Source organism: Camelina sativa, chromosome 5, assembly GCF_030686135.1.
Source record: "Camelina sativa cultivar CO46 ecotype springtype chromosome 5, ASM3068613v1".
In the NCBI taxonomy this organism is placed as follows: domain Eukaryota; kingdom Viridiplantae; phylum Streptophyta; class Magnoliopsida; order Brassicales; family Brassicaceae; genus Camelina; species Camelina sativa.
This window is the reverse complement of record NC_141884.1, coordinates 23,414,760-23,428,905: the sequence shown is the minus strand read 5'-3', so window position 1 is coordinate 23,428,905 and position 14,146 is coordinate 23,414,760. Positions and strand designations below refer to the sequence as shown.

The following is a 14,146-nucleotide window of genomic DNA, read 5'->3' as shown; positions in this document are numbered from 1 at the left end:
ATTTGGCATCTTCTTGGTGATGGAGACTGATAGATTCGAAGAGAGTGAGAGTTGTGTTGTGAGATTAGGGTTTGAGAGAGAGAGGCGATAGAGTTTCGAAGAGACTGAGAGTTGTGTTGTTAGTTGTGTCGTGAGATTAGGTTTTTTAGGTTAGTTAGTGGGTTAATGGGTTTAGGTTAGTTAGTGGGTTAATGGGTTTTTAGGAATTACAAGGCCTAATTAGATAATTAGTTAGTGGGTTTGGGCCTTAAACATTTAAATGATTAAGATAGAAATTATAATAATAAAATTAATTTATTATTTTTCTAAAAATTATAATTACAAATTTAAATTATTTTAGTACTTATTAATCCTTAATGAATATTGAAACAAAAAAAGAAATAAGGAAAAGATTCTATATATAATTTCTATCTCTATTATAATAATAATTAAAAGAATTTGTAATTTTAATTTTAGAAAAATAATAAATTAATTTTAATATTATAATTTCTATCTTAATTATAATAATAAATCTTCACATAAATTATTTTAGTACTTATTAATCCTTAATGAATATTGAAACAAAAAAAGAAATAAGGAAAAAATTCTATATATAACCTATATAGATAATTTAAATAGAGCATATTCATAAGTCCAAATCCTATGCAAATATTGTTTGTGAATAAAAGTAAGAAAATGATAGGCTTCTTAAAACATATGTTTGTTTTCTTCTTCTACTACATGAACAGAAAAACTTACCGCCATTATTCTGAACTGTATCTTGGCTACTTCCAAACGAGAATTGGTCCAACCCCACTAATTCGAATTCTAATGAAAAATTTCCCGCCATTATATATATATATATATATATAAATTGTTTTTTTTTTAAGAACTATATATATATTTTTTTTTTGGAGAAAAGAAAAATTTTTATAAAGCCAAATGGGTGAAATTTGTGTTGGAATGAAGATGGCAAATGGGTGAAATTTGTTTTTAAAGTCTACATCTATGCCACTAATAAGCGACTACTCAATATCAGTTGGCCCTCACAGAAAAACACGTTTTTTAACTGTCTTTTACGACTATTTAGCGACTAAGGGGTGACTATTTAATGACTCGCCGAATGAGTCGCAGAATAGTCGCTAAATTGACGACTACAGTACGACTATCTACTGTGGTCGGTAAAGTAGTGACTGATTGGCGACTAAATTATTGTAGTCACAACGTAGTCGCAAAGTGGTCACTATATGGTCGTTATTTTTGGCGACTACAAATGTAGTCGCTACTTGTAGTCGCCAATCGAATGTTTTCTTGTAGTGTAAGAAGTGGCAGTCGAGGCGTTACAAGTGGTATCAGAGCCGCACCTAGGCGAATGTGGTGTTGAGTGGGCTCACACTTTCGGGGTGACGGTTTTGATGTGCAATAAGGATATTGCGATCTGTTAGTGGGGGTGAATTGTGACACCCCGGTTTGCGGAGAGGTTTAAAAAAATTCATTTGGCCACCTATGTCACCAAAGTGCACTTATCTTTTCGGTCAAGAATCCTGAGAAAACTTTAGAGTTAAGCATACTTGAGCTGGAGTAATCTCAGAATGGGTGACCTTCCGGGAAGTGATTGTCGGAACTGTGCGAGTGAGGACAAAACACAAGAAAAGATGAAGTGGTGATTTGTAGGAAAGATAAACAAGTCTTCAAAACCTCCTCGATGTACCAAACTGACCATCGGATATGGATGGGCTCACGGGCCTAGTGATAGGATGTGAGGCGTGGAAATGGGGTCCATTAAGAGGTGACGGTCGGGGAGTTACAAGTGGTATCAGAGCCGAACCCAGACAAGTGTAGAGTCGAGCAGGCCCACACCATCAGGGGTGACGGTCTTGGTGCACAACAAAGACGTTGTGACCTCTTAGTGGGGGTGAATTGTGACATCACGGTTTGCGGAGAGGTTAGAAAGAATTAATTTGGCCACCTATGTCACCAAAGCACACTTATTTTTTCGGTCAAGGGTCCTGAGAGAATTCTATAGTTAAGCATACTTGAGCTGAAGTAGTCTCAGGATGGGTGACCTTCGGGAAATGATTGTCTGAACTATGTGAGTAAGGACAAAACACAGGAAAAGATGACATGGTGATTTGTAGTGATGGTAAACAAGTCTTTAAAGCCTTCCGGACGTAGCAAACCGATCATCGAATATGTATGGGCTCATGGGCCTAGTAAGAGAACGTGAGACCCATTAAGGAAGGTGGGCCCATAGACTAGGAATGGACATGGGGCTCACTAAGAGGTGGCGGTCGGGGAGTAACATTGCTAAAATATTTTAAAATAAAAAATGTAATAATTCTAAACCTATGATAAAAAGAAAATTTATATATAAGTAACAAGAAATAGTTATTTATATATATGTAAAAAATAAAACTAATTTCTAATTATTAACCTAATTCTAAAAGAACATTTTTATTTGTATAATAAAAAGAAAATATATATATAGCTTGGTTTCAAAGTTAATCACTGACATGATCGTGACAATTGTCAAGTATATCGATAAGATTTTGACATATGTCACAAAAAATATTTAGAAAAGGAAAATTAGCAATTTTGTTATATAAATTACAATAATTTGAGTTAATGTTAATGTGATCATAACATATATCAAGTTATCAATGTAAGATATTGACATGTGTCAAACTATGTAGTTAGTGTGATTACGACACATGTCATTATACAAAACTTCGCTTCTAACTTAACCACTAACAAATTCTCAAAATTTGTCAAGTTTATCGATAAGATTTTGACACGTGTCAAGAAAATTTAGAAGAAGAAAAACTAACAAATTTTTATCTAAATTTTGGTCTTCAAAGTAAAGTTATCAATTTAAGATGTTTATGTGTCAAGTTATCGATATGCGATTATGTTAAAACATGTAAAAAAAAATATTTTTTATTTTTATGTTATATATTTTAAAAATATTATATATGAGATTACAACACATATAAAAGACAGTGACATGTGTTATGGTTTAATTTATAATATTATAAATCTACGATGATTTAAATTAAAATTTTATATGTTTTTTATTTGTAATTCCTTTTCAGTTAAGGATATGAACGATAATATTTGTTTATTACTTTTTATTTTTATTTTTTTATGTTGTAGTATGTTTAGATTTTACATTATTTAGTTCAATTTGATTTATAATTAGAAATATGTGATGATTTAATATAATTTTTGTTTTTGATTTTTTTTAGATAAGGATATACAAGATCAATATTAATTTATTCTTTTTTTGTCATCATTGAATCGACCAGGCCCGATCCATAGTTAATCCCTATAATGTGGGTGACCCGACTCAACTTTTATTGGTTGGTCATAAATTCATTGCAATCGTTTAGGTATTTTATAAAATTATTATTGATGTCAAATTAACTTTTTCAATATTATTGATTAACGAAACCATATCTCAAAAAAATTAATGCTAAAAGGAACTATGTAAAAGTGAAAGTAAAAGAATATAAAATTGTTCTAGTTTGTTCATAGAGGCATTTTATAGGTGGTGATAACGAGCATAATTTAAAAATAAATATTTTTTGGTGTAAGAACACCATTTTTGTGATAAAACATATAGTAAAATTGTACATGATATCTAAAAGGTGATGTTTTAATGGCTTGTTTGCATGTAAAGTATTTTGTGAATAAATTGTGGAACATTTTTGAAATTTGGTAATAATAATATTTGTAATGATGAATGTTTGGCAAAAGTTTTGGTGGCTGATAATTTAGTTTTAAATTATTGTAATAATTACTATATAAATTTTAAATATAAATTGGTGTATTAACATGAATATGTTTTTTCAACTAAAAATATTTATATATATACTAAAAATATTTGTATATATATTTCCGAAAAATATTTTTAAAATTTTTTACATCGTGCAAATCCTAATCTAGTAGGTTTACAATGTATTTATGAGAATTTATTTTGTTTACAATTCTACTAATACGGTATAGTTGCTCTAGAATTATCAAAATATAAAGTTTGCTCATTATATTTTAAAGTAAATAATAGATAAAACATAAGCAAAATATAAACGAAAAAAAAAAAACGAATTGCAAGCAAAACATTGCATGATTCCCTTTGTGTCAAGAGGTCCAAAACCAGTAGCTTTCTAAGGAGCCATTTCCCATTGAGTATCTTAAAAATTGTTTTGCAGCACGTCTAAGGCTGTGGTAATTTACAATGAGCAGCTCGGTCTGATATCGGAAGATGAACGTTTTTAAAGAAATTTAGTTTGGTGGCTCTCATAATATATGTTGTCTTTACACTGACCTCACTCACTTTACACTGGACGCCTAGTGAGATCGAAGAGGACAGAGATGAGGACGATACAAATACAACTATTTCAGAGATAATAAAGGGATGGAAGGAAGGAGAGGTAAAGGGAACCATCAGCAGCATCACCGTGGTTTGATTCACTCACCTTCCATCAATATGTAGTGTGATGTAGATGATTACGTTCATTTGTGTATCTCACAATATTAGTGGCGTGTGTTGAACGTTGACTCTGTCTCACAAAAGCAATGGTGGATATCCTCTCTTTAATAAAACACAAGTACACAACTTCAAATTGGTAAACCATATAATATTAATATAAGTTATATTTAAGATTAATTATTTGATAGGTTATATGGATTAATTATTTGATAGGTTATATAGATTTAGGATTAGGATCCTCTTAAAAAGGATATTCCAAAGAATAAAATAAAATCTCAAAATAATATTTAACTAATCACATATAAGCAAAAAAATCTTAGAAATTAATCACTCTTCCGCAGATTACAATTGATTTCCGATTATACTAAAAAATAAAATCTAATCTAATTTTATCAGAAAATTTTGACCGAATAACGGGTCAAAATTTGAATATTTCTTTTGTTGAATTGTATAGTTTTATATACTATAATAAACTTTTAAATAATTTAATTTGGAATCTTTAAAAATAGTTTAATTTGATATTTTTAGTAATATCATAAATATATGATAGATAAATATATGATAGATCAAAAAGTTAAAAATTATAAACACTCTAATTTGATTTGTTATAGCACGGATCAATAATATGTCACTATAATATAAAAAAATTTTAAGAAATATGATTTCTTACTATAGCACGGGTTAAAATTTCAAAAATATGATGTCTCTGATTAAATTTAAGTTTGGAATAATGTTGTTTGGTAGGCTGTCTTGGTCACGATGATTTTGATAAACATACGTTACATATTTGATCCTAAAATTAATATGCGCTATAATATATGTTAAGTCATAGAATTAATAATCTAAATGCAATATATAATTTTAAACACTAAACAAAATCAAATAAAATTAACAAAAAAAAAAATAATTTTTTATCACACAACTTAATCCGCGTTATACCGCGGGCCAAAATCTAGATATACTCAAATATATTTTACAAAATAGATGTTATTTTCATAAGTCATATTCAGTATATAATTTCATGACATAGTGTTCTATCAAAAAAAAACTTTTAAACCAAATAAAATAATCACATATACGGATGTTTTAAATAAAAATTATCAAATAAACATGAAGAAGGAATTTCAACCCGTGTTAGAGCACGGGTTCATATTCTAGTGTACATTATGCTCTCAACCAAAGAACACAACGATGTGCCAATAAGGAAATATAATGATACGTAATAATCTAACAAACAATAATCATTTAAAATGACTTCTCATCTTGTTTTCGTTGGTCTTTTTATATTTTTCTATGATACTGTGACCAGTAATGCACTCCATAATATAAAAAATTTTACTTTCATTAGTTGTACTCCTTGTAAGTAAATTAATCGTCATCACGTTCACGTGAATCATCAATCATGTATAAGATAACAATGACATCTCACGGCTAAAATCGGGGGAAACTCTCGATCAGAATAAAATTTTGACGAATGAATAATAAAGAATTCAAGCTAGCTAATGAAAGAGGTTGGAGATATGTAAATCAAAACAAAAGACATTTAAACCAATAGTGCGATCGAATCATATAAAGGAAATAAAGCCCTTTCACGCACGTTTTTAAGCGAAAACAAAAAACATATAAAAATGAAAAATAAATAAATGCCCTCTTGGTCACCAATTCGATATTTAAAACTAAAAGATCAATGCTATATACTATATAGAGAAATTGTTCAATATGTGTTGTATTCAAAAACAACATGCAAAAACAAGATATATATATATATATATATATATATATATATATATATATATATGTTATCCGCGTAACAACATCAGCAAGCGCGTATCTTTGAATTCACACTGCAATATGTTACAAAAGTAAACTCCATAGTTAGTCAATTTAACTATAAACAATAGAGAAGTTGCCCTAATTAGTACTCAAAAAGGCAAAATCAAACGGACAAACCATAAACTACTAAAGAAGATACCAAGAAGTGGAAGGTAACAAATAATATATAGTCAACTATGTTTTGTTTTTTGTTGAGAAAAAATTGTAATAGTTTTTCTTGAAGAGTGTAGAAGGATACCAGAATAAAGAACGTTTAATTAATAAAGAATAAAAGTTTATCTTTAATTTCACTTGATAATTAATTTAAAACTACATTACTTCAATTTTAGAACATGTCTTAATATTTTGTAAAATATGTTTAAAATATTAGTATATATTAATTTAAGTAGCTATTGAAAAAAGTGGTGGTTTTCCTTAGCAAATCAGAGTATTATGCAAAGAAAAGTCTCTTCAATCTTCTTTGCTTATTTCTATAATCGGTAAGTAATACCAAACCTTAGCAATCAATGTTCCCAACCGAAGAACTCAACGATGAGCCAATGAAGAAATATAATGATACGTAACAATCATTTAAAAAGACTTCCCATCTAGTCAGCTTCTAAAACAGAAATTTTGGAGGACATCCGATCCATATATTTTCATTCGTCCTTTTTATATATATGTATATCTATGATATTACGACCAACAGACCAAGAGTAGTACACTCCGATCCAAATATAATTTTTCTTTCATTCGTTGAATTAACTGGACTCTTTAATTATAAGTAAATTAATCGTCATCTCGTTCACGTGAATCACGTACATAATATAACACTGACATCTCACGGCTAAAACTGAAGAAAACTTCTGAAATAAAATTTTGACGTATGAATTATAAAGAATTCAAGAGAGCTAATTAATGAAAGGAGTTGGAGTTATTTAAAAAAATCCAAGCAAAAGACATTTAAAACAATAGTGCAATTGAATCATATAAAGATTACATTGAGTTTGTCCTTTGAAAAATACTTTATTTTCTATTTTTAATAAAAATTTCAATCTTTTCTATGTATAATAAATTTTTTTCCAGATTTAAAATCAAAACCTATACTTTTTTGTAAGTCAAAACTAAATTTAAAATTTTTTAAAAAATAAAAAAATCGTAATAATATTTATTGTAATCAAAACATTAAAACACAAATATAAAATTACGTAGAAATAATATTAGTTATAATAATTATTATATAAGAAAAATATAGTTTATTCATTTTATATATAAGTTTTAAAAGATCATATCTAATAAATATATTATATTATATAAAGAAATAAAATTTTAATGTTCCAGACATATTTTTCAATTCGACATCACCAAATTTTTTTAAAGTTCAATGATTCTCTTTGAAAAAACTCATAAATTAATATATGTTATGTGTTTAGATTATGTGTTTACAAATAAGGTGGTTAGGGTTTAGATTTTATAATTAGAACGAAATGATATATCGGTTTGGTTTATAAAAGAGTGATTTTGAATTTTTGTTTTACAATAATGTATACAAATTTTGTTTTCTTATTTTAGAAGGAGGTGAATGAAGAGGTTCATCATAGGGGTAAACCCAATTACTGTTCAAAGGTCTATTACTACTGTATGTGGAGTGATTCTTTAATGTGTGTTGTATTCATCATTATCATTAAGTTACATCTCATTTATACACACGATTCCAACTACATAATCTAACTTAAGATAATGTTTATCTCTAATAAAGAATATCCCATAAAATATACTAAACGGTTTTTCGGGGTAGTTTCTTTTGGTTTGGTATCTCAAAAACAACTAAACTTTTAGTAAATGCCTTGATGAATCTTTATGTCATGCGTGCTCTAATTATATTTTTTTTGAAGAGTATATACACAAGTGACTAGAGAGAGAATACGGTGTAAAAAAAATTCATGTTCCAATATTATTATTTTCTTCGATGCTTTACGACTAGTTCACCAAAATCGTAACAGCATAGATTAGAACACTTTTAACCGCATAATATAGGACATATATATCCAGCTTACAAAATGATAGTAACATTATTATTTAATGTAACTACTGCTACTAGCTACCTAGGTCAATTTTTGTTAGGGTCACTTGATTAATGAATAACGATTTTCCTAGACCAACAGTATTTTATACGGTTATATATTAAACTTAAAATGTATAAATAGATAGTTAGGGGAACGTTCTTATTACTCATTTTATAGTAAGATTTCTCCACTATTAGAAGTGAAACCTTTTCTCAACTCCCAAAAAAAAAAAAAAAATCATTTGACCATGACCATGAGTATTTTCACAAATCCATCTTGTTTCACACTTGTTTTAGTTTCTATTACGCTGGTCCTGGCTCTCGCTAGACGTTTCTTAAGATCCAAGAAACCAAAAGATCAGCTTCCTCCCGGTCCACGGGGATGGCCAATCATTGGGAACATGGTCCAAATGATCACCAACCAACCGGCTCACCTGTGGATCCACCGCGTCATGGAAGAAATGCAAACGGAGATAGCTTGCTTCCGCTTTGCCCGTTTCCACGTCATCACCGTAACCTCAAGCAAGATTGCCCGTGAAGTGCTTAGGGAAAAAGACGAGGTTCTCGCTGACAGGTCAGAGTCGTATGCGAGCGATCTTATCAGCCATGGCTATAAGAACATATCATTCTCTTCATACGGAGAGAACTGGAAGCTGATGAAGAAAGTGATGACCACCAAACTTATGTCTTCGACAACATTGAGCAAAACCATCGGTTATAGAAACCTAGAAGCGGATAATATCATCACATATGTCTACAATCTATGCCGACTAGGGTCAACGATGAAGCCGGTTAACGTGAGGGATACGATCTTAACCTATAGCCACGCCGTGATGATGAGGATGATGTTTGGTCAGAGGCATTTTGATGAAGTGACAGAGAACGGTGGTCTTGGGCCGAAAGAGAAAGAGCATATGGACGCAATATACATAGCTCTTGATTGTTTATTCAGCTTTAACTTAACGAATTACATCCCTTTTCTTAGAGGATGGAACGTAGATAAAGAGGAGGCACATGTAAGAGAAGCGGTTCATATAATCAACAGATGTAACGACCCGATCATCCAAGAGAGAATACATTTATGGAGGAAGAAAGGCGGAAAAGATATGGAGGAAGACTGGCTCGATATCCTCATCACGTTAAAAGATGATCAAGGAATGCCTTTATTTACGTTTGATGAGATTAGGGCTCAGTGCAAGGTTAGTCATGTTCACACATCGAATTCTTTCACATAAACTTAATGATTTGTGAGGATTTATGGATCAACTCAAAACCTAAATCGCAATTCGCAATATTCCTTACATATTATTCTAGGTTCCTTAATCTATTATGTATATATGTAGGAATTCAATATTGCAACAATTGACAATACGATGAATAACGTGGAGTGGACGATAGCGGAGATGTTGAATCACCCAGAGATTCTTGAGAACGCCACAAATGAATTGCACATGATAGTTGGTAAAGACAGACTTGTGCAAGAATCAGACATACCACAACTCAACTATATCAAAGCTTGTAGCAGAGAAACGTTTCGGCTTCACCCAGCTAATGTGTTCATGCTTCATCATGTAGCCCGAGAAGATACTACCCTCGCTGGTTATTTTGTCCCCAAAGGTACGTAGATATACTCATTAATTTATTCCGTGCACGTTGTTGATGAGTTTAAAGCGGGTTTGTCTCAAAATTTCACAATTTTTAAAGATATGGAACAAAAAAATTAGCAATAATTATACTAATAAATTCCTGTTCCTGACGTAATCTTACGTTATATAAGATAAGTATAGAACAAGAGAGGCATTTCTGACGTAAGACATGCATGCACAACGTACTAGACACAAACTAGTAGTGTGTGACAAAAAGAACATGCACCGAGAATTTTAATTATAAAAAGAAACCATAGGAACGGCGTGAGTTTAACTTTATCTTAGTTATTAAATTCTAATGATGTTTTATAATAAATAATTCAAATGTCATTTGTTCCAACATGGAATAGTCTAACATTAATTATATTATATGATTGCAATGACGACAGGTAGTCAAATTCTTGTGAGCCGTTTGGGGCTTGGTCGGAATCCTAAAATATGGGACGAGCCGAACGCGTTCAAGCCAGAAAGACACCTTGATGGCCATGTCGAGAACTCACTGGGCACAACTTTGATGGAGCCAGAAATGCGGTTTGTTACATTCGGCACCGGTCGGCGTAGCTGCCCCGGCACTAAGGTTGGGGCATCTATGACGATCATGTTGTTAGCCAGGCTTCTCCAAGGGTTCGAATGGACTCTCCCTCATGGTCAAAGTCAAGTCGAGCTCATTTCGGCGGAGAGCAACTTGTTCATGGCCAAGCCTCTACTCGCATGTGCGAAACCTAGATTGGCTCAAGGTTTATATCCGAAAATTCAGACCTAATATTTCGAGATTACTTGGGTTACTAATCATTAAGTTATATAATCTCACCAAATTACCTGAAACTACATATCCAAATACCATATACTAGGTACTAACCCGCGAAAACCGCGGGCTAAACTTTTTTTATTAAAATTTGTAATAATTTTTTTTGTTATTATGTTATTTATAATAGTTTGTGATTGAAAATTCGGTTTGCTTATATTAAAATTTTTGTATTTTAAAACTGTTTATTAAAAGGGGCATTCTCAAAAATGCCCCTTTTTCTATACCCCTTTTTAAAAATACCCTTTCATGTTGACCATTTTTAAAACTACCCCTCTTTATATACAAAATGACCAAATTACCCTTTTTGAGTGACAGCAAGAATGTACAGTCATCAAAATCGAAAATATTTTCCCGCCAAAAAAATTTCCCGCCAATTTTTTTTCCGCCAAAATCGAAAAATTTTCCGGAAAAAATTATTTTTTCCCGTCAAAAAAAAAAAATTTCCCGCCAAAATCAAAAATTTTTCCCGCCAAAAATATTGAAACTTATACCTTTTAAAAATATTGTAAACGCTTTTCAAAACCTTGTAAATGCTTTTAAAAAGCTTGTAAATGCTTTTAAAAACCTTTTAAAACTCTTTTAAAAATCTTATAAAAACTTTTACAAGGTTTTTAAAAACATTGTAAAAGCGTTTACAAGGTGTTTAAAAACCTTTTAAAAATCTTTTTAAAAACCATTTGAAAACCTTTTAAAAACCTTTTAAAACCTTTTAAAAACCTTTTAAAAATCATGTAAAAGCGTTTACAAGTTGTTTTAAAAACCTTTTAAAACTCTTTAAAAAATCTTGTAAAAGCCTTTACAAGGTGTTTATAAGGCTTTTATAAGGTAGAAACCTTATAAAACCTTTTAAAAACCTTGTAAATTTTTTTTGGCGGGAAATTTTTTATGTCGAAATTTTTTATCAAAATTTTTTTGACAAAAAAGATTTTGGCGGGAAAATTTTTTCAAAAAATTTTTGGCGGGAAAATATATCGGAAATTTTTTGGCGGGAAAATTTTGTTTTTCTTTTTATTGAATAAAATAATTTTCATCTAAGGGTAAAATGGTCATTAAAAATTAAAAGAGGACAAAAATAAAAATGGTCAGAAAAGAGGGTATTTTTGAAAAGGGGTATATCAAAAGGGACATTTTTAACAAATTCTCTTATTAAAAACCTGTCAATAAAACATTTGCATGTAATGAATAAAATTGCTTAAACCTTTGTCAATTAAACACAATCCTTGCTATAGTTGTGAAGTAAGTAAAAAGATATAACTAACATGTACTAATTGCATCTCCAACCCACCTTTATATTTGCTTTTTAACTCTATTTTAGGGTAAAATCTACTCCAACCCATCTCTATTTCTACCTCTATAATAGAGATCTCTATTTTTTCCTCTATATATAGAGGAACTCTATTTTTTCCTCTATAATAGAGTTGAACTTTTTTATTTATAAAATAGTCCTTGAACTTTTAACACTTTTAAAAATTTCTATTTAAATAGTTTAATAATAATTTAATGAAGTAAATTAATAGGATAATTGATTATAAAGTTAAATTTGACTAATTTTAATATTTTGGTTTAAAATTTTTAAAGGTTTTCGTATAGAAAAATTTTAAAGGTTTTTGTATAGAAAAACAATTTTAAAATTTGAGACTATTATTTGCAAAAGAATTTTTTTTTAAATTTTATTAAATATAATAACTTAAATATTTTAGTTTTTATTTATACCATAACATTATTTTTAATACAACAAAGACTAATTATTTAATATTCTGGTAAATTACTTCTGGATCCACCAATAACATTATTTTTATATGATGCAATGTATTTCTTTTAATAAATGTGATATTTAAATAATACTTATGAATGTTAAAAATTTAAATAATATCATAATTTTATCAAAATTTCACAAATACTAAAATAAATGGGTTAGTTTGCAACTTTTATAAGTAAAATGTATTAATAGTAAAATAAAAAAAGAATCTCTACGGAATATTCTTTTTAGAGGAAAAAATAGAGGTATCCATTGGAGCAAAAGTCACCTCTATTATAGAGTTCCTCTATTTTAGAGGTAAAAACAGGGAAAACCATTGGAGATGGTCTAAGAGCAACAAAATATAACTAGTGAATGTTCTGAAAAAACTTTTTGAAAACAATATTTATTGTTTTTTTTTTTTTTGTGGTTTCCTTTTCTTGTCAGTAATAAACATCTTCAAACATTGCATATATTTAAATCTCAACTTAGTTTTATTTTCGTAATGAATGGTGGCTAAAAGAAAAATATAAGTTTTTTAAATAGATAAGATACTATATCTATATAACTAATTTTTTTTTGGATAAAATTTGTAGTTATATAGATTTTATTCTATTAGATTTTTAAAATCTTAGCTGTTAATTTTTTTTTGGTATGAATTAGTTTTGATTCTAATAGATTTTTTTTTTTTTACTTTTCTACAGTTTATTTTATTTGATGTGTCCCCAATTTTTGTTTTTAATTAAATATATTTATTTAATTAATTAATTAATTGTAATTAAGTTTTCTAATGGAAATTGAATGTAATTTTTTACACATTTTAAGTTTAGTTTCATATTTGTACTTTTCAATTAATATAGTAGAATACTGTACTGAAAAATTATGTCCCAGTTATATAAGTACCATATACTTTTTTAAGTATCAGTTCATGTGCTTGTGTGCTTTTATATTTCCTTGTGGTTGTTGTACGTAGCTTTTTCTGTTATATGTAAGTTGTCCTTAGTTTTCCCAAAAGAAAAAAATGTAAGTTGTCCTACGGGTTGATGTTTATATAATAAAACCTCTATATTCTAATATTCGACAAATAATAATAATGATAAATTAATAGTTTTTTAATCCTAAAATAAAATATTAAAATAATAATTTTTGGAAAACATTATTTAAATATATGGTGGTCCTTCAATATATATTTTTAAAATTTTAGTGAAGTATAACTCTAATGTCGTTGACTCAAATTAAAAATTATGAGATACTTTTCAATGTTGTTATTGTAAGTTTGTTCTATATAGCATAACTAGGTGATACCCCGTGCTACAGTACGGTATTATATATTTTATTAGTTAGTTTTTTTTTTTGTAATTTGCATTTTTGTAATGTAGTTTTTTATTTTGACTTATTTTCTTTGTTTATATAGTGTTTAATTGTATATTTGGCGTTATACGGTAAATTGGAAATCCTAATAGAGTAAGTAGTTTGTAAAATGTAGTTTGTAGAATGTAGGTTTTCACGGAAACAGACACACCGCAATATTGGATAGTAGTTTTGTAAAAAAATAGGGGGCATTCTCAAAAATACCCCTTTTTCTATACCCCTTTTTAAAAATACCCCT

At 29.1% G+C, this 14,146-nt stretch overlaps 1 protein-coding gene across 1 annotated transcript; it reads left to right on the top strand.

The window, feature by feature from the left end:
- Positions 1-8,599: 8,599 nt before the first annotated feature.
- Positions 8,600-10,754, top strand: CYP79C2 (cytochrome p450 79c2). The gene is made up of 3 exons (XM_010515116.2): positions 8,600-9,544; positions 9,689-9,962; positions 10,381-10,754. The coding sequence occupies exons 1-3, from the start codon at positions 8,600-8,602 to the stop codon at positions 10,752-10,754; spliced, it is 1,593 nt and encodes a 530-aa protein (XP_010513418.2).
- The last annotated feature ends 3,392 nt before the right edge of the window (positions 10,755-14,146 follow it).